The sequence below is a fragment of the Heloderma suspectum genome, chromosome 5 (assembly GCF_057233095.1).
Source record: "Heloderma suspectum isolate Gila_16-S chromosome 5, 16-S_ref, whole genome shotgun sequence".
In the NCBI taxonomy this organism is placed as follows: domain Eukaryota; kingdom Metazoa; phylum Chordata; class Lepidosauria; order Squamata; family Helodermatidae; genus Heloderma; species Heloderma suspectum.
This window is the reverse complement of record NC_139462.1, coordinates 85,369,852-85,396,995: the sequence shown is the minus strand read 5'-3', so window position 1 is coordinate 85,396,995 and position 27,144 is coordinate 85,369,852. Positions and strand designations below refer to the sequence as shown.

At 41.2% G+C, this 27,144-nt stretch overlaps 1 protein-coding gene across 2 annotated transcripts in view; it reads right to left on the bottom strand.

The window, feature by feature from the left end:
* Positions 1–27,144, bottom strand: part of TENM3 (teneurin transmembrane protein 3) — a 445,596-nt gene that overhangs the window by 79,204 nt on the left and 339,248 nt on the right. The window contains exons 13-16 of one of the 2 annotated variants that reach the window (XM_084856497.1): positions 23,986–24,171; positions 6,159–6,185; positions 4,305–4,325; positions 3,250–3,396 (exon numbers count right to left, since the gene is read on the bottom strand). In XM_084856497.1, the coding sequence (XP_084712623.1) occupies positions 3,250–3,396; positions 4,305–4,325; positions 6,159–6,185; positions 23,986–24,171 (381 nt within the window). The remainder of the gene's footprint in view (positions 1–3,249; positions 3,397–4,304; positions 4,326–6,158; positions 6,186–23,985; positions 24,172–27,144) is intronic. The other variant, XM_084856499.1, reaches the window with a different exon arrangement.

The window sequence follows — 27,144 nt, the reverse complement described above, 5'->3', positions numbered from 1 at the left end:
TATGGGCATTTATCCTATAGGACTCTGTCGTCAATGTCATATATACAGCCCTCGTCCTATGGGCATCTTTCCTATAGGACTGCATCCTCAGTATCATATATACAGTCATATTTACAATCACTTTGTCTCTACATTCATATGTTATAAAATAATAAAAATCAGGAAAGAAATCTGTATAACCTATACTTCTGTACAGTTCATTGTAACTTGAACAAGACCTGAACATTCAGAATTTCTTTGGTATAGCCTTCCTTTCTTTCCACTGCTGTGCCTAGCATCTATCTTACTTTTACATTCAGGGAGACTACTAACATTCATCTTTTCTGCCATTAGATACTTCTGGCTCTTATTGAGGGTTCATTTGTTTTATGTTTCCACTTGTATTTAAATTGTGACTGGAGCACAGGAGAATCTAGTAACATTTCACGTTTCATAGTTTTCTATCTGCTTGCTGCTGAATGTGTGGCTATCCCAGAGCTTAAATAATTCACAAAATATGCATAAAATATTCAAAAATTCCCCACAAAATCCCCCAAATTTAAGGATATTTGTTTATTATTTTTTATGTATTTATTCAATTTCTAACCTGCCTAGATATGAATACTCTAGGCAGTGTTCGAAGTTAAAAACAATTTAACAAAAAAATCCAACAATAAAAACAACACAGCTTAAAAATAGTATACAAGTTACAAAGGAACAAGAGTACTAAAGGAACAAGAGTACTAAAAAGGGAAGGCCTGCCAGAATAATAGAGTCTTTAATTCCTGCTTTAAAACCTTCAAAGAGGTCAGCAGGTGCATTTCAACCGGCAGGTCATTTCACAACTGAGGGGAGGCAAAGGAAAAGGTCCTCTTGCATGTGGCTGCCAATCTCACATTAGGCAGCCACAGCAGATAGCCTTCAGAGGACCTTAGGTGGCAGACTGGGACGTATGGGAGAAGGCATTCCCTAAGATACCATGTAAGGCCTTAAAGGTAAGAACCAGCACTTTATATTTTGCTCGGAAACAAATTGGCAGGCAGTGTAAAGATTTTAAAACCAGTGTTTAAGCGCTATTATAGATCTGAGCAGAGCCACCCTTGTATTCCTGAATCTTAAGCAACAGATCTAATGAATCACTGTTAACTGGAAATGTACCTCAGCAACATGTTGAACCCCATTACATGGTAGTGTAATGATTTAAGAAGGAGGCAGGATGTTTAAATAAAAGCCTCGCCGGGAAGCACCTGAAATCCGAGTTTATTTATTTACCATATTTGTACCCAGCTCTTCCTCCGAAGTGTTCAGAGTTTTTCCTTCATGTTATACATACAGTAACTCTGAGAAACAGGTTAGGCTGAGAGATAAGTGCTATTCAGGCATGAGCCTGCTTGCATGTAGGGCTAAACTGGGTAGGGGAATGTGGGTGCGCACATAAATCCCACCCCCAACTTCCCTGTATGTCCAGCTTCCATGTAGACCTTCAAGTACTTACAACCCTGACTACACAATCGTATTGGAAACAAAAAGGGGGAACTAAAGTGCCTAATCCAAGCAAGAGAATCTTGCTGTAGACTACAGATGACATGTTGTCACGTGTATGCAGCATATTATTACCGAATTTTGGGATATATTCTAGAAAGCATTTGTAAATTTTATAGATCAGAAACACTGAGGGGTACAGGAAAATCAGCGAGACCATAGCAGAGAACTCAAAATCATGCAAAGGAGATTACTCAATTAAATTAGCCATAAGCAACAAAATTCAAGCGCATCTATAGCACATGAGAAATACTGCCTGTTTTTTGAGTTATGAAAGACAATGTCAGCTACATACTATGTCAAGTCACAATATGCAGAACATTGTGATTTGAACTAAGCACCTAGAAAGCATTTTCCCACTGTGTATCCCCCTCCAAACACACACGCCTGACCACACACAGAGAAAAGAAACACACAGAGGCAATTCGCTTTCCCTTTCTCCCTCTCTTTTATACAAGTCTCCAGGCACCTCATCTGGCAGCTGCCTGCTGTTCCAATCAACCAGATTCCTCCTCATGGCTGCTCATAATAGGAAATCTCAGGCCTGGAGACAAAGGGTGGGTATGGCAGCACAATTTGAACTTTTTCCATGTTGACTGAATGTAGTTGCATGCACAGCTTCCTTCCTGGTCTCTTTTGCTCCTGTATACATGCATGGGTAATGAGAATGCATGCATGCACAAACATAGAAAAATACATTTTCCAAAATGGGGAGTAGATGCCTGCAAACTGGCTGGGCCAGTACTTTTCCAGCTTGTTGGCAATCCTAGGTATGGTAACCCAACCAAGCCTCCCCAAGAAGCTCAATAAATGTCTTCTTTTGTTTTATGTCTGGGACTGCAGACATAGTGGGGTTTCTAAGCATCTGGTACAGTAGGTCATAATACACTGTATTATTGTAAATCACCCCGAGGGCCTTTGCCAGTTGGGCAGCATACAACTCAATCAATCAATCCATGATTGTGGGCTGCATTCTGCATGGTGGATCCCAATTTGTGCAAGCCTGGGATACAGAATTATTCAGATAAGAGAGGGAAAGAAAAACAGGGCAAAAATCATGAGGTGATGGAGTTGCAGAACTGGAGGCACAGACAATATAATTTAGAATTGGAATTAGGGCTGGGAGAAAAGAAAGATAAAGAAGAACATTGTGATGGAAGGCAGGGAAGACTATAGTAATGCTAGTGCAGCTGCAAAAAAATCTTGATCTTCAGCAGTGAGAACTGTCAGGAGAAGAACTCAGGAATGAGTCAAAGATGGAGTCACATAAGGAAATTTTGTTGTGGTAGCAGTACACTTAGTAGGATGAGATTGTTGCTGAATAGATCTGTAGGAAATGTGAAGTTTTTACTAAATTGTTTCTCAACATGTACATCTTGAAAACTTTGCCTGAATGTGGATTTTACAAACTATTCTTTGTTGTTACACAGCATTATTACAAAGCTCACTGAATTACAATATTATGTTTGCCCTTAGATAAAATACTACCACTTGGAACCTAATGCTCACTAATGGATTTCGATGTACATATTTTGCCTGCTGTAACCATCTCTTAAGAATTTGATAGCATACTAAATGAAGGCAATAAATATTGTAGCACATTCCTGAATGTATTTCATCACAGGTAGTAAAAGCTCAGTATCATTCTCACAGCAGTATTTTTTTACCTGATTGGGAAGCCGATAAATTTACAATGTTTTTTGCAGTGCAGGAATTTCACTCTCCTACCTCCTTCATTGTCCTTGCTATCAGTACATAAAGTTTCCATGGCGACATCACATCCTGCTCCCCTCCATCCTGGCTGACAAACACAATGCCAGCCATTTTGGTCCAGAGTACATCTTCCATTGCTATTACACAGGCCAGGGCAACCCTCTGTCAAAACAGACAAGAAAGGACACTGCATGTAATTTGAATATTACATTAATTCTAAATCTAATCAAAATACAAACAGGGGACACTTACTGGGAACAGGCCTTCAGAACAGCACAAATACTGTAATTGCACATGGAGAGTAACAGCAACATTACCTGGCATTCTAATTCTTAACTAAGTGGCATCTTTGATTGGTCTGACACTTGAGACACCACTTACCTGTGCAGGCAGGAAATATATCCAAGAAACCACTAAATACCTGCAGGCCAGACAAAATTATGTTTACATCTTCTTTAACAGAGCAGCAGGCAATGTGATCATAGCACACCACACAGATTCTAAGTAAAACAATAGGGCTTCTGCACGTACAGAACAGATAATATTTTGTGTATATGCATTGTTGGTTACTTGACATTATAGATTTTGTTTAAATCCTTGTTGTTTTAAATAAATCCCTTGAAACTACAAAGTAGGTGCGCTCCTCTGCACTCAATAAAAGTTAACATTAATTTTATCTGGCCTCAGAGTTGCCATATATTCATGTGAAATTACAGTGCATTAAATAATTGCACAAAGTATAGGTCAGTTTCAATGACTATACTTTATGCCAAAAGTACATTCCTTTTCACAGAATAAGCAAAGCCCAGGAAATAGTGAAGCAGCTTAGCGTCTATTCTAACAAACATTAGGATTCAGGCTGCATACGGATGGGACAGGACCAACAGGATTTCCAACTAAATGTAATAGCTGTGCAGATTTGATTACTTAGGACGGACAAAATGAAATACCATAAGGACCACAATAAAACATTGATAGACTGAACAAAAACACGGTAGTGACGTGCTTCAAGACAGATAGTGGAGAGTGATTTTTGTGTGACAATCTCCCTAAGGCTTTTGTGCTGTTACCTTTATATCCTATCTTGTCTGCTTTTATGGCCAAGGAGGGAAAATTTGGGAAACAATTAAAATTATTTAATATATCCAAGCTCTATTTTTTCCATCTAACAGTACATCAAAAACAGTATCTGTCACTTCCTACTGATGAAAACCTGGCATGCAGCCAACATGACCTGTATGAGGATGATGACAGTTTATAGATATATATAGATATATATATGTAGAATTCTGGTATTCCTTATCTATGACTGTGGGTAAGACATTCACATAAGCACGTACAGAAGTAGAATTATAATCAGTGGCTACAAATCAGATATTTTAGGACAAAGCAGTTATTTGTAACTTTACACAGCATGAAATATAAATTGTGCCACCAGCTTTTGAAGTTTTATCTGTATACTGTCTCTGGGAATTAGAATAGTGTCCTATTCCTGTTGGTTTGCAAATGTGGTTGGAAGAATCTCTTCCTGTGGCTACTAATTAAAGCTTAAATAATTATTAATGTACTCCTTTCTCCACCTATGCAGCACAAATTAAACAATAATTCTATGGGCATCATTGCCTCTAGTAAAATTAGTACTTACAGATGGAAGGGAATCATAGCAGCGTCTCATGACAAGGTATGATGAAGTTATAGTTATGGATATCATGTCATCATGCCAGGCTGAGATTCGATTTGGCTGCCTGTTTTTCTTTTGGCACTGTTTGCCATTTGCACATTTTAAGGTACATTTTACTTCTGAAATACGTTTCCTCCACTTCGTTACATAGGACACACAGCTTTATCTGTCCTATTGGAACAGCACTGTGGACAATCTAATGTGATCAAGAGTGATTATACGAAAGCCTGGATATTGCCATGAATATTGCCATACTCTAATGAAAAAGCACAAATAAGGAATAGAAGAAAGGCAATCTGGAAAATGGGGAGTATTGGTGATAATTTTTTTAAACATTTTTTTTTTGCCAAACTTCTACCATAACTGAAGATATGATAATGTTTGCTGTTCAGTGGTTTGTTTTATTATTCAAGAAGTAGTTACTTGCATTAACCTTTCCATCCCAATACTTATTTCCCCTACAAAGTATAATTATTTCATTGCACACAGCTTTCTTTAAAAATGGAGATTAAAACTTTGAATAAAAGCACACTGAAGCCATTCAATATTTTTCACACATTTAGTGAGCTTCCATAAATTTAAAGACCTTGTTGTCAAGTTCAATTGCCAGGACTCAAAGCACCATACACAGTATAATGCTTGAGCGTGTGAACTTTTCAGCTTCTCCCTCCAGTGGCAACCCCCTCGAACTGCCATAAAGCCCCCAAAGTCAGGTATGAGAGGCTACTGCTGGAAGGAAACACCGAGACCCCTGTATGTGTGTGCATAGCAGTGCTTTCTGCCCATGCATGGCGGGGTGTGGTTGGATCCTGGCTAATTGTTTCATTCATATAAATGTATTCTTGAGGCTATGAGATTTTATTACCCTGTGACAAATATTTCATTTTTATTATCTTTTTACATTTACTAGGACATTCCTTCCAGCAACAAAAGCTAGAAGGCTTAAAAACCACAAACAGCAAATGCATGGCTATCTTCAGTTTTTTCATACTATCAAAGCTAATTCACTTACACAAAATATAGTGAAACTTGCAAATTGCTTAGTAAAATGTTAACAGGCAACAAAAACATTAAAAGTCTTCATCTCTTATATCCAAGGCATATGGAAAGTAACGTGAATGAAATTTATAACTCATGAAGTACATATAAGAATATGCTGCAATTGCCATGTCTAGTGGAATGATTACTATAACATAAACAGAGATACATGGAAGTATGTCAAGGAAGAGCAAGTATACAGTACCTTTAACTATCTTATCCAAATAGTGAGCTTGAGAATTGAAAAGAAAAAGAGAACAGACAGACATTTCAGAAGAGTCATGTAGGGCAGGAATTGTTCAGAATTCACACACAGAAAGAGCAGTGATTTGCTGAAAAGAGAGGTCTTACATTGCAGGGAAGAAGTACATTTTCCACTGCTTTAAATGTACATGATTTTTTTCTATAGCAAATATACAGTCATAGCGTGATTAAATAGTCGTCATTTAAAAATGCATCTTCAGATCCAAAAAGCACCCCATTTCGAAGTCTACTGTTTCCTCGGTTCCTTCCTTATAGCTGTTTTTGTTGTGCCTTGTTTTTTATGTAGAGCAAACCTAATCAGAGTCATAAAGAATTCTGGTTTTCAATTCATTTAGTGCAGCTATGTAGTGTATGAACGTTACAACTCAGGCCAAACTGGAAAACAATATATTTGGTTTCATTGGGCAGCTTCCAATAGGACGCTTACAGTCCCCCGCTGTTGTGCTGATTTAACACTTTCAGGGCAACCCAAAACACGTGGAAACACTTGTTTCCGAAAGGAGGCAGGTTGGCAGAGCTCACATAAGAGAACTCTGCTGACCTGCCTCCTTCCAGAAACAAGCATTTTTGCTCATTTGGGGGCTTCCCCTAGGAAGTGCTAAATCTCCCCTGCATAAGTGGTGGGTTCTGCTTGTGCAACAGAATTGGCAGGACCCGCTGCTTGCAAGAGGGGATCAGCAGGGCGGAAATGAATCAGTGGAGGCGTAAGCACCCCGTTGGATTCTGCCCCCGGTCATGTACACTTCCGTACATAAGACAGAGGCCAACTGGATTAGACCAAAGACCTGTCTAGTCTAGCATCCTCCCACAGTGGCCAACCAGATGCCTTTGGGAAGCCCACAAACAGGGCAATAACGCGCTACTGCTGTTGTTCCCCAGCAACTGTTATTCAGAGACATGGTGCTCCTGATCCATGAGGCAGTACATAGCCAGCCATATCCTTCATCTGTCTAATCTCCTCTTAAGTGTCTCCGTTGGTGGCCATCACCACATCTTGTAGAAGGGAATTCCATACATTAACTATGCATTGCATAAAGAAGTATTTCGGGGGGGGGGGGTCTGCCCTGAATCTTCATTGGATGACCCTATGTTCTAGCATCTCTCCATCCATCTTCTCCACACCATGCATAATTTACATACTTCTACCATGTTCCCCCTTACTCATATTTTCTTATAAAGAGCCCATAAACTTCCCTTATAGGAGAGCTGCTCCAGGCCAGCACAAATCATTTTGATTGGCCTTTTCTGCACCTTTTCCATCTCTGCAATATCCTTTTTGATGTGTGGTGACCAGAAGTGTACACAGTTTTGTATTCCAGGATTGTATTCCGAGTATGGACGCACCATTGAGTCGTATAAAGGCACTGAGGTATTGTAATTTTCCCTAATACAGATTTCGTAGGGATGTATGAAAGTCACTTACCTTTCCATGGATTATGTTTATGGTGGGGGGAGAGGCATTCCGTCCCTCCCCCCGGAATCCTCGACGGGGGGGAGGCAATCCGTTCCTCCCCCCCGGAATCCTCGAACGGCTGGCTGTGCTCCGTGGCGGCTCCGCGGAGCAGCTGGCCAGGCCCAGGCCAGAGCCGTCCGCAGCCGGATTTCCGGCCGTGTAGGGCTCTGAGTAAAAAAAACCACCAAAAAACCCCCGCGTACGCAAAACCCGCTACGCTATTTGCGTTCCCCTTTATTTTTGCCGTAATAGACTACGTAAATATTTACTTAGACTAAGACGGCCAAAAATAAGGAACGCAAATAGCGGCGGCCATAGCCGCCATTTGCATACGCGTTGGTTTTTTTTAACCCAGCCGTGATAGGCTACGTAAATCTTTACGTAGCCTATCACGTCTCTGTAAAAAAAACCCCGACAAGACTGCAAATGGCAGTGAGAGCTGGTCAGAAGACCAACCGCCGCCGGAGCTGCCACCGCCCGGAACATCCGCCCCAGGTAAGTCTCATCCCGGGGGGATCCGCGGGGGGTGGGGCGGGGGGTGGCAGGCTGTTCCGCCAAAGATTTCGGAACTGGCATTCGGCCTCACCGAGATCCATGGCGGAATTCTCTGACATCCCTAAGATTTCGTCCTTTCCACAGCTGCTACAGTCTGGCTTGACATTTTCATTGAGCTATCCCCCATGACCCAAAGATCCCTTGCCAATTCAGACCTCATCAACGTATGTGGTTAGGATTTTTGCCCCAATGTGCATCACTTTTCACTTACTTACATTGAACGGCATCTGTCATTTTAATGCTCGTTCACCTAATTTGGAAAGATCCTTTTGGGGCTCTTTCCAATCCCTTCTTCTTTTTACTACCCTGAATACTTTGGTGTCATCTACAAACCTGGCCACTTCACTGCTCACCCCTAACTCCAGATCATTTATGAATAAGATAAAAAACACAGATTCTTGGGAGACCCCACTTCTTACCTCCTTCGACTGTGAGAAGTGCTACGCAATACTCCTCCTGTTACGCAATATACTTATCCTATGCAATAGACTAATCCAGTTATGCAAAACACTGAATGGTATTATTCTTATTGAGAGCAGCAGTACATCAGCAATGCAAAAGAAACAAATAGATAGCTTTAAATCTTAAAGTCAACCAAGGTTACCAATGTATACAACATCACATTTAGGATATAACATAACATAAAATAAATTTAATATGTTTTTACCATGGCCAATTGCCATTTCAAGATCAATTTTTTAAAGGCAGGGTAATGGCAAAGTAACAAATGCATAATGTATATCATTGCTACTTATTTTAAATGTAGTATACACCATATGCCTTATTTTCCAATCACTTACTGTGGGTAAAGCTCACATGTTCAATTTACGTGTCATTGTACGATTGTATTTTTATTGTTTTGATATGTTGCAAACCAGCATGTAAATCATGGATGGAAGAAGTATAAATTTTCATAAATAAATAAATGTGACAAGCTTATCAACTCCTGACATGCCTAGGCAGCTGTCTAGCATGCTGCAATAGGTTAATGGATCCACAGTGGCAGTTTCACACTTTTATGTTATCAAGATGTAGCTTTGATCACTACACGTGAATTCACTGTCTGATAATATCAGTAGAGTTGAATGTGCTTATTATGTAAGAACAATGCTACACAAAATGCAGAATGTGGTAGGCTGAGGTGGTGGAATTCTGGGATGTAGCCCTTCAGACTGCAGGTGAGGAGTGTATTTTTCAATACTCCCCCACATAAAAAGCTCCCTTCATATAGTAAATAAGAATATCAGGGAGAAGGCTACCTTTGTATGCATCCCTGCAGTCCTAACTTGGTGAACAGCTGGTAAACGTAAGAGAAATTATAATGAAATATAGGAATGTAGTTGTCTTTTCAGGATGCTATAGGCAAAAGGACAGATATCACAGCACTAGTGAAATGTGTTTGCTTTGGTGACTCAGCCCTTTCAGAAAGGCTGCATCACTCTGCACCAGCTAAAGCTGTTGAACTGCATTAAGGTCAGTCCCACATAGAGGGTATTATTACATAATCTAATCTTTGGTTGCAAAACAACGCCAACTAAGTGTGAATCTGAGATAAAAGGATGCAGCCTACCAGACAAGGCTGGTAGGAAGCACACCTGGTCTTTCCTTCAAATAGGTACCCAGCAATAAAACCAGGAACATCCTGGAGGCACAAGCCTGAGAACCTAGAGGGAGATGAACCCCATCAACGATAGGACTCCCAATTCCCCATCACTTCCTCAGATTGTGATTCTGTTTAATTCTTTGGGCAAAGCCAACTTCAGCAGATTATTTTTGCATCTGACTTTGGTCCATGAAAGCTTATGTAACAATAAATCAATACGTTTTTAAGGTGCTACAAGACACCAATGTTTTTGCTGCAACAAATACACATGGCTACGCCCCCATAATTTACAATAGCTGCATGCAGAGGGTGGAAGGTAGGGTGTGTGACTAAATTATGAAACCAATCATCAGGTGAAGGGGGAAATGTAAAAGGATGGGCGTTTGAAGACAGCGAAGAGCCTTGTGTGGCACAGAGTGGTAGGCGGCAGTATTGCAACCGAAACTCTCCCCACGACCTGAGTTCGATCCCAGAGGAAGCTGGGTCCCAGGTAACTGGCTCAGGTCGACTCAGCCTTCCATCCTTCCGAGGTCGGTAAAATGAGTACCCAGCTTGCTGGGGGAAAGGTAGTCACGACTGGGGAAGGCAACGGCAAACCACCCCGCTACAGTCTGCCATGAAAACGCCAGCGCAAGCGGCGTCCCTCTAGGGGTCAGCAATGACTCGGTGCTTGCACAGGAGGAACCTTTCCTTTCCTTGAAGACAGTGGTTAAGATGAGATGGGACCAAGCTGGAAGAGTAAGTAAGGATGGGAGTTAGGATGGGACAGGAAGATGGTTTGATGTTAGAAGGGTGTTAATCTGGCTTCTCTTTTGTCACCTCTAGGGACAGTAAAAAGCTCATGGTAATAATTAACAAAAAGATGAAAGGGGAAAAAAGAGAAAGAAAATTACAGTGGCCAAAGGCAATACAAACAACATTCCAAAAGTAGCAATCATTATTATGGTTCCATATCAAAACAATAAATACACAGCCATGCTGCACACAAAAGGTCAAAGAATACATTGCATATAAATGTGTATAACAAACCTGATGGCCCTTTACTTCTCCAGAAAAGGAGCTTTGGAAAGGAGTGTTGCAAAATAGGCAAGTGGCAGGGAGAGGGGCACTTATCTCTTTTTTGATAAACCCATCTGGAAAAGCAGCTTAGGGAGAGAATGTTATGAAGCAGAGAAACAGCAGGCAGAGAAAGGATTAAGTATCATCCATCACTTCTCTACTTCATATCTCTCCCTCCTGAACAAAATCAAATTTTACAATCAAAATTCAGGCTCCTTTGTTAGTTTTGCTTTGTTAGTTAGCTTTCAAGAAATACAAGCATTTGTATTTTTGAATTTGCTTATGTTCACTTGGCTATGAATGTTGAAAACAAGTCCAAATTTGAATCCTGTGTTTGCTTAGTACTAGTAAGAACTTCAGCAAGAATACTGGTAGAGCACGGTGGGAATTAATAGGGTACATCGAATATTACATAAAAGTTTTCCAATAACTTATGTAATCAAGCAATGTAAGAAACACCGAGTAATTGAGGAATGGAAACAAATATAGCAACAAAAAACAAAAAAAAAGTATCTTCCTTGTAATTTCTCAAGCAATAAATTGTTAAAGCTAGCAGGAAAATTCTCATTTAGTAGTATGTTTTTAACAACAGGTCTCTTTAGGCTTTCTAAAATTTAATGCTTTTCATTAGTCTTCCATGAGAAATGTAAGTAGGTATCCTCCTTAGATTATTCATATGCTAGCTCCTGTGGATATGACAGAATAGCTACAGTAGGCAAAGAAGTATATATTAAATCCATTTATTCCAATCATCTCCTGTTTAAATCAGCATGAACAGCATGCCCAGCGATTTGATGTTCCTTAATTGGTACTCACTGCACTGTTTTATTACTGATTACCCTGTCATAAAGGATTATAGCAGTGACATAATTTTCAATGCAGTATAACAAATTCATATTCATTTTAGTTTATTCATACCCTTTATGAGATATTTTTACTTATTATGATCTTTCTTGTCTACGGCTAGAATAAAAAAGAACAATACTAACTATCTTGCTTTCTGTATAGTTTTTTGAGATGAGTGTCAGGTAAGATGTCATGTCAGGGCTACAATAATTGACCCAGTATTCAGAACTCCATTTAAAATGAATATAAATACAAATTCCAGGCAAACCTGTAATACAAAAACCTAATGGATAATTCCATAAAATGCAAATCTGGTGAATAAGCATTAAGGATTGGGCACAATGCCTGATGCACTGAGAGAATATCAGAATTTGTGTCACTAAAAAGTAGGGATGGAGGATAAGTTTGTTTGGTTCACATTTTAACGTGAACTCACCTAATTCATACTTCCTCAACTAATGCAAACTGAAACATGGTTATACTTAGGTACTTATACTTCTCTGAATTTTGCGATGCACTTCTCCTATTAAAGAATGTGTACAAAAATGACTATATTAGGGGGGAAAGTGCATACAAAAATGTGCATATTAATGAAATAATGTACAAAAATAGGGAAAACTGCTTGCAAAAAAATGTGTGTTGTTGTTCAGTTATTAAGTCGTGTCCGACTCTTCGTGACCCCATGGACCATAGCACACCAGGCCTTCCTGCCCTGCGCTCTCTCCCAGAGTGTGCTCAAGTCCATATTCATTGCATCGGTGATGCTATCTAGCCATCTCATCCTCTGTCATCCCCTTCTCCTTTTGCCTTCAGTCTTTCCCAGCATCAGGGAAAATTGTGTACAAAAATGCATATATTAGGAGCACATGAAATATGCTATGTTTATGCAGACTTTAAAAAACATCACAGATGTTAAAATGGAATAAAATGAATGTAAGTTTGAAAAAAAAGGGAAACTGAGCAAAACCGACATTTACAGATTCGTCCAGTCCTACTGAAAACCAGCACAGGGCGCACTCTGGTAATACTGCTGTGTGAGTTGTTGGTGCTGTTTGGGCAGCAGTCATAATCAACAGATGTAACTTACTAATTTACTGCAAACCTAACATATGACACAGAATTAGATGGACAGGAAGAAAAGAATCAGGAGAATTGCCAGGGCATTTTAGCCACCCCATAGTCACTTAAACGGGTCCAATCCAACATGCCTAATACTGCATAGCAACCGGTTCTAAGTAGATACAATGGAGTGATATATGATATATACCCTGGGAGCATGCATTTCCTCCATTTGCAAAGCACAATGATGCTGCTAAACCTTGCCAGCACAGGCTACTCTGCATAGAGTTTCTGTGTGCGTATCTTACACACTGGAGCACATAGAAGCGGCACAGAGGAACAATAGGCAGAAAGGGGCTGACTGGGCCACAAGAAACACCCAGCCCTCTCCCTCATCTGCTATTGCCTTCTAGCAGGAGTGCCTTCTTGCTTTTTCTTGCCAAGATCTGCTTGCTTGCCTGCCTGCTTTGCTGGACCGTTTTACTTTTCAGCCTGCTAGTAAGTGTTTGCAGCTGGGGACTGTCTTGTGGCTGGAGTGGCCCAGAGCTTCATCTGTGATTGGACCAGCTCTGGGAAGTGGCTCATAAAGAACCAGCCCTGCTGTTGTTTGCGGGGCTGACCCCAAAGGGTGATGCCAAAGGGGGTTGCTCCTTGGGGGAGCCATGTAGGTTTGGGTGTCCCCCCTCTTCGTTTGGAAGTAGGAATATTTCCAGGATCTTGTGTGGGAGATAGGTCTGTGACCGTAACCTAGGGTAAGAGCCTGGGTGGAGGAAGTTGTGGTATGTGTCCCCCCCCCCCGAATGAGGGTCAGAGTAGGAATACAGATCAAAAGTTCCATCCAACTGGGGGTGGGATGTAACCATTCATTTGGTCTTACTTACCTGCCCTAACTCATCATCATTGCTCCTTAAACATTTCTTTCTTTCTCCATTTTTTCCTCCTCCTCTCTCTTCTTAATTTCTGGGGATAGGAGTGGCTACAGGCCAGGATGTGCCAGGGTGGAAGGGAGGGTGGCACGGAGGAAGAGGGTGCCCTCATGACAGCTGTTGTGGGTAAGGGAAGGTATAGTATGATGGGGGAGGAAATGTAATTGGAGTTGTGAGGGACACAGATGGCTACAAGCCATTTCCCTGTCTGATCACCTCCCCACCTCACAGGTTTCTGGTGGACTACCTATTGTACCCTCTGGCCTGGTTGCAGTGTTGGTGAATGCCAGGTCAGCTCGCAACAAGACCTCTCTCATACATGATATGATCGTGGATGAGGGAGCTGACCTGGTGTGCATCATGGAGACTTGGGTGGTTGAGCTGGGCAGCGTAGACATGACCCAGCTCTGTCCACTTGGTTACTCAATGCAGTACAAACCCTGCAGGCTGGAGGGCAGGGCTGGGGGCGGGAGTCACTGTGATTCCTAACAGCTCAGTCTTACTCACCAGGAAACCCCTCTGCCCTGGGATAGGCTTTGAGGGCCTGTACCTTATGTTGGGCCAAACAGACAGATAGGGGACACTATTGGTGTACCTGCTACCCAATGGATTCCCTGACCTAGCTGGCTGAGGCAGTCGCAGATGTGGTGTTGGAAAACCCTAGGACTCTGGTCCTGGGAGATTTCAACATCCATGCTGAGGCTGCCTTAACAGGATCAGCTCGGAACTCCACGTCCTCCATGACAACCATAAGGCTGTGTCAGTTTGACACTGGCACAATGCATAGGGCAGGGCATACCCTTGACTTGGTCTTTGCCTCTGGATGTGAGGGGGGTGGTCTGGATATTGGGGATGGTGATGGAAATTATCCCATTGTCATGGTCAGACCACTTCCTGGTGAAATTTGCTCTCACAATGACAGTCCTTCCCTGCAGAGGTGGGGGGGGGGGTCATTAAGATGGTCCACCCACAGAGACTTATGGAATCTGAGCGATTCTTGAATGCCCTGGAGGATTTTTTTAGTAGCCAGAGCTGGTGATTCTGATGAGGCCCTTGTTGCACTATGGAATGGCAAGCTGTGAAGGGCCATTGACACAATCGCTCCTGAATACCCTTTTCAACACTGTGGAGCTTGGATTACTAGGGAGCTCCGGACAATGAAACAGGTCAGAAGATGGCTGGAGCATGGTGTAAGACTTGTCATGAAGGTGATCGAATATGCATAAGGGCATATAATCGTGCCTACTGTGTGTTGATCAAGGCAGCAAAGAAGGCTTATTTTGCCACCTCCATTGCATTCTAAAGTAGCTGTCCAGCTGAGCATTTATTTATTTATTTATTGCATTTATATCCCACCTTTTTTCCTCTTGCAAGGAACCCAAGGCGGCTTACATGATCCTCCTCCTCTCCCTTTTATCCTCACAACAACAACCCTGTGAGGTAGGTTGGGCTGAGAGTCTGTGACTGGCCCAAAGTCACCCAGTGAGCTTCCATGGCTTTTCTGAGTAGTTTGGGGTTACTTACATCAAACCCAGTGAATCCAATACTGGAACCCTTGAAGGCTTGCTGTGATAAGTTTGCAAGACACTTCAAGGACAGAATCACTTACCTTCATGCTGACTTGAATACTGCTACTGATGCAGTGCCTTTTGCAGTGTCCAGTGCATCGTCTTATCATGTTTTGTGGGATCAATTTCAGTTTTTGAAGCCTGAGGATGTGGACAAGATGCTTGCATCTGTTCAACCCACCACATGCTCTCTCGACTCTTGCCCATGATGACTTACTCGAGCTAACCACGGGGGGCTGACCGGATGGATCAGGCGAGTGGTGAATGCATCATTGCATGATGGGATGGTCCCTACTATCTTGAAAGAGGCAGTGGTGCAACCACTCCTGAAAAAACCCTCCCTCGATCCAGAGATCTATGCTAACTATCATTCCCAAACACCCCATTCTTGAGTAAGGTGCTCAAGAGGGTTGTGGCATCTCAATTGCAGGTGCTCTTGGATGAAATTGATTATTTGGATCCATTCCAGTCTGGATTCAAGCCCGGTTTTGGCACTGATGGATGACCTTCTTTGGGGGAGAGACGGGGGAGTGCAACCCTGTTATTTCTTCTTGATCGCTCAACGGCTTTTGATATTGTTGAACACGGAAACCTCCTGGGCCACCTCTGTGCGTTGGGAGTTGGAGGCACTGTTCTATAGTGGGTCGAACTGTACTTCTGGGGTTGGTTCCAGAGAATAGCATTGGGTGACTGCACCACAGGCCCATGGCAGCTGAACTGTAGGGTACCACAGGGCATCATCCTGTCCCCAGTTGTATTTAATACCTATATGAAGCTGTTGGGAGTGGTCATCAGGAGATTTGGAGCAAAGTGTCACCAGTATGCTGACAACACCCAGCTCTATTTCTTTGTGACATCTGAATCGGGAGAGGCTGTACACATTCTGAACTGGTGCCTGCATGCAGTTATGGCTTGGATGAGGGCCAATAAACTGAGACTGAACCCGATAGGACTCCTGAAGGAGCAGATCCATAGTTTGGGAGTGCTCCTGGACCCATCTTTGTCACTGGAGGCTCAGGTGGCCTCGATGGCCTGGAGGGCTCATTACCAACTTCAGCTGGTATGCCTACTATGCACATTCCATGCACTGGTAACCTCACAATTAGACTACTGCTCTATGTGGGGCTACCTTTGAGCGTGGTTCAGAAGCTGCAGCTTGTGCAGAATGCTGCAGCTAGGTGCTCACTGGGACACCCAGCTATGCTCACATAACACCTGTGCTAAAAGAACTACAGTGGCTGCCACATACAAGGTTATGTTATTGGCATATAGAGCCCTAAACAGCCTGGGACCAGGATACCCAGCAGACTGCCTTCCCTTACATATACCAGATGACGTTTAAGATCTTCAGAGGAGGTCTTGCTGGTCATTCCAAAACGAATGGAATGTTGCCATGAAGACCCTCGACAGTGGGCCATTTCTGTAGTAGCACCCACCCTCTGGAAAACCCTCCCTCATGCAGTTTGGGAGGCAGAAAAGTAACATCTTTTAAACACTGCCTGAAAACACACCTTTTCACACAAGCTTTCCCTGGGCTGTTACTGCTGCTGGTATTATGCTGGTAACATAAAACTTTGGTTTTATGTGGTACTTTTAAACTTTTAAAAGTGTTATATTATGACTTGTTAAATTGTATTTTATGGTTTTGGTTGTTAACCGCCTAGAGAGCCTCAGCTATTGAGCAGTATAAAAATGTAATAAATAAAATAAAAATAATTAAAATAAATATCTGTGGAACTGAAATGCCCATGTCTGGCTGACATGCATTTAGTGTTTGGTTTGTGATCAAGCATTTAATAAACCATTATGCCAACTTTCCCAACCTGGTGCCTTTCAGATGTTTTGGACTACAATTCCCAGCATTCCTGACTATTCACCATGCTGGCTGGGGCTAATGGGAGTTGAAGTCCCAAACAACTGGAAGGCACTGGGTTGGGGTTGGCTGCATTCTGCAAAACTAATGACTATCTTTCCTTTCCCCTTGTATTATCCTTACAATAAGTGCACTACCTTGCAGGATGGATGAACAATGCAAGAGTTGCTCAGACATCCTCCTTATGACAATTCTGCTTAATGACCAAAGCCAACTATAGTCTAGAATCATAGCAATTGTAGCTATGAGTCATGAAACCAACTACCATGGAGGAAAGAGAAGAAACAAAACAAGAAAAGAATCTTCCAAAGAACCAACAGAGTATGGGTACAAAAGAATTGCCTGCTTCAGTTAGAATGGACACCCATGAATATGTTTTTCCAGTGAAAACTGAGAAAGTGTTAATTCACAGGACCAGGAAGCCAATGGCTGCATTCCATAACGTGACTACAGTGTCACTTTGGAGTATAAAACGTGTGCATCTGTAGCAGCACTTGGGTTTAGTTATGTTATCTCTCATAGCCTCTACATAGGCTTTAATGGAAACAATGAGTCTCCATTAATATTAATTGCTAAAAATTTATCCATGTAATATCTTTCCTTTCTCATGCAATGCCTAATATTTTCAGATTTGACAGATGGTGTTTCTGTTTTCCCCAGTCTTCTCTTTTATTATCAAAATACTGTCATTTTCTAAACTGTTCAAAGTTCTGTGCTGACAGAGCCCTTTATTTTTCCTACAGAGAATGCTTACTCCTCACTTTGTAATTCTGCAGCAGTAAGAATAATTCTGAATTTGAACCTACAATTGTAATAGATTGCACTTTTTCTTGCATAGTTTGTAGAGTGCCAGACCAGCTGTATTCGTTGAACATTCTGTCCTCTCATATATCTATCAATCTCCTGTGCAACAGCCTCTGCTAACTTCAATGAGTTCACAGCACGTCTATAAGGTTAAACCTTATGGACTTTTTTTTTATTACTTGTGTAAAGTTCTGTGTTCCCAATTTGTATCTGGTAAAGGCATTTCCATTATTGTTGTATATTTCAAGTGAGATTAGAGAGCGTTAATGAACTATCAACAGAAATGGGTTGATGTCTGGAATTCTCAATTATTAGTATAAAGGAGGCAGCTAAGTAGTACTTGTGTGCCTTGTTAAAATCACGTATGTACATGATTTCATGACACAGAACACCTGTCTTATTTGTTGTGTATGCATCCATTTAAAAGAAACTCTTTAAAACTGTTTGTCACTCAGGCACATGTCACATGTTCTCTTTTTATATGAACATGTGGGATGAGATGATTCTTTAAAGAACAAGTGCTCCAAAATCTCTGGCATTTCATCTTGCAAAATAGAGCTACTATCAGACAAGAATAGGCGGCTTTAGGAAGATGTCCCAAGTTCACTTGCTCCTGAGGGAGTAGTTCCTCATAACCTTAAATTCTGTTTATAGCTTTCCGTATCATACACTCTTGCTGAGTACGTTACTTCAAGTAGTCCTGCCTGCAGCCATATCCTTCAAGAACCCTTCTAGCCATGCTGTCTTGTCTAATAGCTTGACAGGTGCAGCTTTTGTGTATTCCTAATAGCCCACCTGACTTTGCTTCCCAGCTGACAGATGCACTAGCAACAGGCTTCTGGAAACCCAGATTACTCTTCTACTAGAAGTCTCCAATCACTTTGCACCCAGCCCCACAAATCTTAAGGTCAATTCATTCTACCATTTTAACTCTCTTGTAGGAACCATCAAACTCAGGCAACTGAAGCTGTTCCATGTCTCCTTAAGGAAGCCTTCTCATACATTGAGAAGCATGGGCTAATAATAAATATGCTTATTATTTCTGTTTGATCTCACTTCTGTTTGAGATTAGATTAAAATATATATGCTTTCCAGCCAGGTAAAAACAGCACAAATGCCTATCTCTTATCTGAATGCTTAATGGCACTGATTCACATTCATGCCACTAACATTTAGCCACATGCATATGTATATAAATATTAATTTTAGACAGAACAATAATTGTTTCCACACCATAACAATTAAACAGCTGTAATGCCCCTCATAAGTTAAGCGATCAAGCTGCAGGCAAGTTCTAAAAACAGATGGTCTTACCCACCCATACTTAATGTTACAGATTTCCTTTAAAGGGGTGTTGACAAATCAGAATGCAGCAGAATTGTAATGCAAGTTTTGTAATCTGCGATGTAAATTACTCCAACAATAATCTGGTATATAGAAAGAAAAATTATGAAGCTTTTAAAATGGAGACACTAATACAACACTTGGATATAATAGATTCCCATCAACATAATTATTTGCTAATTCCATTCAGCTAAAAGCATTTAATGGGAAAGCAGCTGGTGAAGCATTCACTTTTATAGGGTCCTATCACTGTTATTTAATTTACCCACAATATGTGTCAGTTAAATTGCTAAAACAATAGCTCGTCACAAACAATCTCCCAACTGCCCATAGTTGCACAGTTGGTATAAGTCAGTGAAAGTTACACACACCTATGCTTAAGCATATAATTCTGTATTTAGTTGTACTGATTTCAATGAGAGTTCAGCACACCTCTGATTGCATACTATAATTATGTTAAAGCAAGCATTTAATTTAGGTTCTTCTAAAATATACAGATGGAGATTTGTATTCTATGTATGCAAATGTCTCTGCATTCACTTCAATGGAGAAAATCAATCTACATGCACTCAATGGAAAAAAAAACGCCACAGACTGTGTCCCTTTGCTGAAATGAATGGGGATACCCCACACATTACAGCACACTTGGAATTCTACATGTAGCATCTATCAGAAAGTTTTGTTAAGCCAGTTTTAGTGCTTGACCCTAGTTCTACCTGGACAAGCAAGTTGTGGTTTTGAACCAAACTTATACCGAAGTATCTCTCTTTCATTGGACCCAGATATACGTAGGTGTGTGCAACTGGGCTGGTGGAAGCAGATATCCCCAGTCCCCTCTCTGTGGCAGTCCTCTGAAAAACCTACTCAGAGGGTCTGGGGACTCTGTTGAATAGCATATTCTACAGTGTGGGGAAAAAGGGGGCTTCCCCCCAGTTGGGCAAAGGTACTTTCTGTGAGCAGACTTCCACCCATGGATCCCTCCCTCCTCCCCACACTAGAGTATTAGATTTAGATTGCCAGAGCATTTGTTTTTCTTTCAAGCAGAATAATTTCTCTAGCTTTGTTTTAACCCTTTAAATGGAAATAGTTATTGACTGAAGACACATATTAAAAGATAAGGCCCTGGTCTTCCCACTCTCTACTTTTCCCTCCTTAATTTGACTTTTCTTGTTTGTTTAAAGAAAACTGTAGCAAGATTGATCAAATTTTATTCCTGCTATATTTCCAATGTACAAAAGTATGCCTCATGAACACTCCTATGGTTTCATATGTGGACTTGTGGTTTCATGACACTGTCTAGAGGGCCATAGGATATGCTGTTTTCCAGGAACTCCCTCCACTTCCGCGCTGCCTTGGAGGAAGCGCAGAACAGCCCTGTCCTCCGTGCTTGCAAGAGGAGAGCAGAGCGGCCGGAAAGGGGCATGGCTGGGGGCGTTCTGGGGCGGGGAGAGCATAGCTGCCTGTATGATGCATCCTATGTATTGTACAGCAGCCTCCCTCCCTGCTCCATGCTCCTGTGGCTAGACAGCCGCAGTCAGCTGTCTAGCCAAAAAAGCAGAGCAGGAGAGGCACGGAGGGAACGATCCCCTCTGTGCTTCTCCTGCCCTGCTTTGGATAGGTGGTTGCCTCCAAGTTTGGGGGCAGCCACTTATCTCGATAGGATTGCACCCTTATTTAATTTAAATGTGTCCATGTGGTTGAAGCCTGCAGTAACACCTTCAGCCAGTAGGGGTAGGCCACTCTAACAAGCACATATGTTTGCACTCCATATACATTTGAAGCCATAATTAATTAGTAGGCTGGCCAACTGCTGTGGGGCAGCCCCCCCCAGGGGAATGGAGTAGACAGAGTTCTCTCTTGGGAGGTTATAGGTGTGATGCACTTATAAGCTATATGAGTTGGACACATTGTGCACATTCATTCAGATGGGGCAGGCACAATGTGTCCAACTCATATAGCTTATAAGTTTGCTTGAAAGCTCCACTGTATCAAACTAAAGGGTATTCCAAGCTGAGTCCTCTCACTTGTAAATAAATAAAATGATGGTAGAGTCCAGATGCAATAGCAGTAAGGGTCTTGATCTGTCACTTCCACCATCACCCTACTCCCCAGTGCCTTTGAAATGATGTATACAGCTAAGCTTTGGACCTGAGAACATTAATGTGTTCTGCTCCCCTTTTCTAGGATCAATCCCCTGTGCACACAGCTATCCACATGGAAAAATGTGAAAAGCTTGCAATGCTCTTGGGATGTGTGACCCTGAACAATGGGCAAGCTTTCTCTCAATGTTGGCAAGGAAGCAGGTCTAATGCAGGGAGTGTATGAGGATTGTATTAATTAGCAACAAAGCTCTAACAATGTGCAAGCCACATTGGGTATAGCCCAATGCTCTAACAATGCCCAAGCTACATTGCACAGCAAAGCATCTGATGGAACTGGACTGTGAACTGCTGCTCTAAGTTTCCACAGAGAACTTCTATTAGTTTTTTAATGTTTAATTTCTTTCCTTCTCATTTTCAATTAGCCTCTCCATTTGTATTCAGGATAGCACATATTAAGAAGCCCCCCAAAATCCCATCTCTCCAATTTAAGGAAAGGTAGTTCTCTGAGGTGTTCTCTCCTAATAGTGCTTTAAACACCAAGTTGTTTATTGAGCTACATTGATTTTCATGTGTATGCAGGCAATTCAAATGGAAATCTGGCCTAGGGGAAATCCTAATTCCTTTAAACTACAAAAGACCAGCTATTTGTTTTTATTCCAGTTCTTTACTACATTGGAAAGCAATATCATTAATGATAACACATACGTCATTCAAAAAAAATGTAGGCATGCTGATCAGCGCACCTCTATTAAACACTAACGTTGCTGTGGGGTTAGGAAGCCAGTCAGTGAAAAATTGAAAATGAAACACTAACAGCTGGGTAATTCACTGTTAAACACTATGGAAAAGACAAAAACATCTAGGAGTCTGGACAGAATTTCAGTCTGGCACTTTTTATATAGTTTTGTTAGAAAGCACGATTGTACAGCTACTGTTTGTGCTCAAACTCTATTGATGCATGTATTTTGCCATTGTTTTATTTCATTGATAGAGTGTCACTAATTGTACACTGTAAAATATGAGTCTCAGCTCTGTTCGTTTTCTTTTGTCCTATGTAACATACCCACAGACGCTCTTATAAATGTAGGTAACACAGTGTATGCCTCTGGACAATTGTTGCAGATGCCTCCATATTTCTAGTGGACAGTTTATTGCAGTCTTACTTGGAATGCCATAAGGGCCAGATGCAAATAACCTTTTGTCTTGTTGTCTCTCTTAAGACAGAAAGTTATTCTCTGCTCCATTCATCTTTTTCTGACATTATTCTATCTGTACTGACATAAGGTTCCATCCAAAAGACTGCACCCAAACACTGTGATGTTTAAAACTTTGCAAAAAAATAATCAATCCAAACCACAAATATATTTTTTGCAAAAGCAGCAATGCAATACATACATGGGAAATACATGGGTTTGAAATACGAACAGGTGAAAAGCCATACACCTGTCTTCCCAATGGTGAAGGAAAAACATGTTTGTGCCTAACAAACACACTGGAAAAATTGTGCGAGAATAGTTCATCCATATAGAACTATAATCTCTGCTGTACTATTGCCAAGGTCACTGACGTCCTCAGGAGTGATCTTCTGACTAATTACAAACTGGCAAGCTAAAGCTTACTATGAGTAGGCTTGTCTTCCACATCCATTTCACTACAGGCACTTTTTTAAGAGACAAGGGCATATGGAGACAAAAGTGAAGAATTACGGTGACAATGCTTCCTTAATTTCTGCTCTTTGTGATACTTAATGACTATTCATAGATTCAACTTAATCTGAGATCAACATTTATTAGGTCATAGATCAACTTCTGGAAAGAAACATTAACACAATTCTAGGAAAGACAATTACCTTTTATATCATTTGACTAAACAAAGGCATCTTTCTTTTATATCCATATGATATTCAGAATGTAAAGAAAAAAGGAGCCATGCACTATAAAAATACAAATAAATATACAAAATCTCTGCTCTTGCTTGTAAAGCACACAGCTATGAATGGAATTGCTGAAAGTCAGCAAATTCCTCAATTTATCAATACTGAAATAGAAGCTTTGTGAAAATCTTAAATAATTCATAGCATCTGCTAACAAAACACAACAAAAATAATTTCAGGGTGCTAGATTACCTGGCAACCAACCATCAGCTTTCATGTTTATGTACAATGTTTCTATAGTTTTCTTTTTTGTTAATAAAGTTAAAATAAGACATACTATTACCAGCTAAAAATAGAAAAGACTGGAGCAATGAACTGATTTATCTATAGATTATGAAGAGTACAAAAATAGTATTCTCTTCTATTGGAATCAGGAAAGATATGTACAGAGAAAACTGAGGAAAATGTACAGGGAAATACTTGCCCCTCTATCTGGGGCAAGCTATTCGTAAAGGATTGATGACCAATTATATAATCATTTCCTTTTAAAAAATATCAGTTCCTTTACACAGACTGACAAGTGGAAATATTCTGTTTGAAGAAACAAGCTTCAAAGTGCTAAATTTCTAATTCAGATAAGGGGACTAGCTCTAGGTTTTTACGTTCAATATTGAAGTAAGATATTAAAGCACAGTTAGCTTACCAATCGTGCAGTGCTCGCCATTCCAGCCTTGGCTGCATTCACATTTCCCATCTTTACACGTCCCATGTTCAGCACACCGAGGGTGGCATGCTCTTTGATTGCAGGATGGGCCAGTCCAGCCTTCTTCACAACGGCAGGTTCCACCCATGCAGACACCATGTGTGCCACAATCAACAGAACAGATTTCTGTATTCGAAATAAACAGCAGGTGGAAGGTGAATGGGATGGGGGTGGGAGGAGAAAAAACACAATAATTAGTCAAGTTCCAAATGCAAGCAGTATGGGGAGAAAACCAAACTCTTTGAACATTAAATCAAATAATTTATTTTAGGGAAGATCTCAAGAGGAGAGGGAATCTACATCTTTGGCAATGCTTGATTAGTTGTCCAGCTGACCTAGTGACATCTAACAGTCTACAGCTTTTCTTCAGTTACCTCTGAGTAATTTCAAGTAACATTTTTCTTAACAGTGGCCTGTTCTTATGCATAGTTATAAACTTATGAGGATTTATAGAATATTCTTAGTGAACAGTGTAATCATGTACTCTGGAAGGAAGTATAGCAGAAATACAAACTGTTCCAAACTCTAGAAAAATAAAGACACTACAATGTCACTTTAATATTGTATTTCCCCCAGTATAAAATCTGAAGCCTTCCATCAGAGGAGTCAGATCAGATATCTCTTTTGTCTATTTCAGTTCTATGATATGTATGATACTTTTGTTATTGAAAGTATCATTGTCAATGATACATTTTATGAAGCCACTTCTATTGAGATGAAGTCTTTCCAACTTTGGCACCCTCATGTTTATTGAAAGAAAAGGTAGTTACATGAAGTTCTTGAATAGTTGGAAGCTCTTTCCGACTCTGGTTGTCCTCTTATGGCAGGGCTGGGCAACATGTGGCCCTCCAGATGTTGGACTGCAATTCCCATCATCCCTCATCATTGGCTATGCTGGCTAGGGCTGATGGGAGTTGCAGTCCAACAACATATGTCTCATGTCAACTTAATGTACCCACACCTGTCTTATGGCAACTTAATACATCTACAGTCCCAAGACCACAAGTAAGTAGACTTCATACAGTCACCTCTGGGAAGGGAAATGTCTGTGCTCAGAAAGAACTCAAGTCTTCCCCTTTCAGTGGAAGGCTATACGAAATCCATTGGCTTTCTGTCCTTAGGATCATGTAAAGGAATGCCAATGTTTTCACCTAGACCACTTCCTATGAGACACTTTCTACTTAGGTAGAGATACCAGAGCATTAGTGTATTGCAACAGCTACAGAATGTGCATGCACGTACAAATCGTGGCTTTTCTCTTCAAAATAGTCACATTGCGGCTTTTCTGAACACTCTTTGTATTCTGAAGGAAAATTTGTGATTTATACATGCCTGTGACCTTTAGACTGAGCATGATAAGACTGTATTTGTACTTGAGCACAAAATATCTTGTACCCTGAGTGGTCAGGTCAGAAGGCTGTGCACTGGATGATGAGCTCCAGCTTTTCAGTGCACCAGGGGCTCAAACACAACCCAATGGAAGAAGAGATTTCAGTATAGTTGATTCCCAGACTACTTACAAGCAGGGCAATTCAGTCCACTTGGTCCCTGCCAGCTCACACAACAGCAAGGGTTAATGTGGGACTAGCGCAAGCTGTATCAGAGTTGGGCAGGGCAGGGGCGGCAGGCGTCTTTTCACACTTTCTGCAATTTTGTAGCACTGATAATAATGACCCACAGCCCTCACTTCCTATTCCCGTTTGAAAACTGTCATTTGGCAGCAGACAAATTATGCTAATAGAGGGATTCACTCTATCTCTATATGAATATGGGACAATGCCCTATTTGCCTGACATTGATCAATGTGTTCAACAGCAAAAGCTGATCAAACTGCCTTTGGATTGTACCTTCTTAAGTTGTATGTTCTGCACAGCAGGCTTTCTGTTTTAAAAATGGGAGAATTCGGGTTGTGTGTCTGTGTGTGTTCAGATGACATTTTTATCATGAACTGCCTAGCCTGATTCATAGAATTTTACGGGGGGGGGGGGTCCATTTCCACTTGTAGCCCTCCCCTATTTTACACCACTTCTTAATCATTTAAGAATCAGTTAAAGAGGAAATGATAGCTGCACAATGTCTTTTGACTGGAAGCACCCATAGAAAATTGAATCTGGCTTTTTCAGGGACAGCTCTGCTACTCCTGGTTGACTGTTACAATGGTCAAAAAACAACTGTGGGAAGCTGACACATGGATGTGTCTTGTCTCCCCTGCATCTGAGAGGGGAGTGGACAGGACTTGTACTACACTCTGTTTAGCGTATATTGCATCTGACCACTTTATCTCCGCTCCTCCATCTGTGGAAGTTTCTGTATAGTGAGATAACAAAAACTGCTGCATATAAATAATACGAAAATGACACTGATTCTAGATAACGACATTACATTAATACCATCTCTACCAACACTAGAATTCTTGATCTTGTAGCACTCAAATTCTACATAACAGTGCACTGTTGATATACTGATGGGTTGTTAAATATAAGGGATGGTTCTTTCTCCTCTTTCTACAAGTTTATAACACTGACAGCAACAAGTATTCTGGTTTACATTGCAAAAAAATATATTAATAAACCAATTATCATCTACAGCAGGGGTTCTCAAACTTTCTACCTTGGGGGCCCTCTTGAGAGGGCTGAAAATGACTGAGCCCTGCCAGTCACAAAATGGTGGCAGACAGAGGTGAATTTTGACATTATCAGCTGGCAATTACAAATATAATTTTATATTGATATCTAACCCCTCTTTGAAAATTACTACATGTTTTGTTATGGTGTTTTCCTTGTAGCACGGAGCTCCTTAATTTAGCCTTCCTCAGGTTAAGTACAGACTGTGACCAGATTCAATCGTGGGGCAAAAGAACCCATCATGGGCTCTTCCTCTGCCCCCGTGCGTGCCACCCCTGAAGCTGCGATTTGCATAATTACTTCTTACCCATGCCACAATCCATGACTTGCAGTAGGGGTTGTGGGGTGGGTGAAAAGCCACCTCTGCTGCACTGCATGTTCAGAGGACACGGCAACCCACGCTGCATCACCGGTAATTATGCAAATTGCAGTCACGTGCGCAGCACGCATGGGGGCGGGGGAAGAACGCATGATG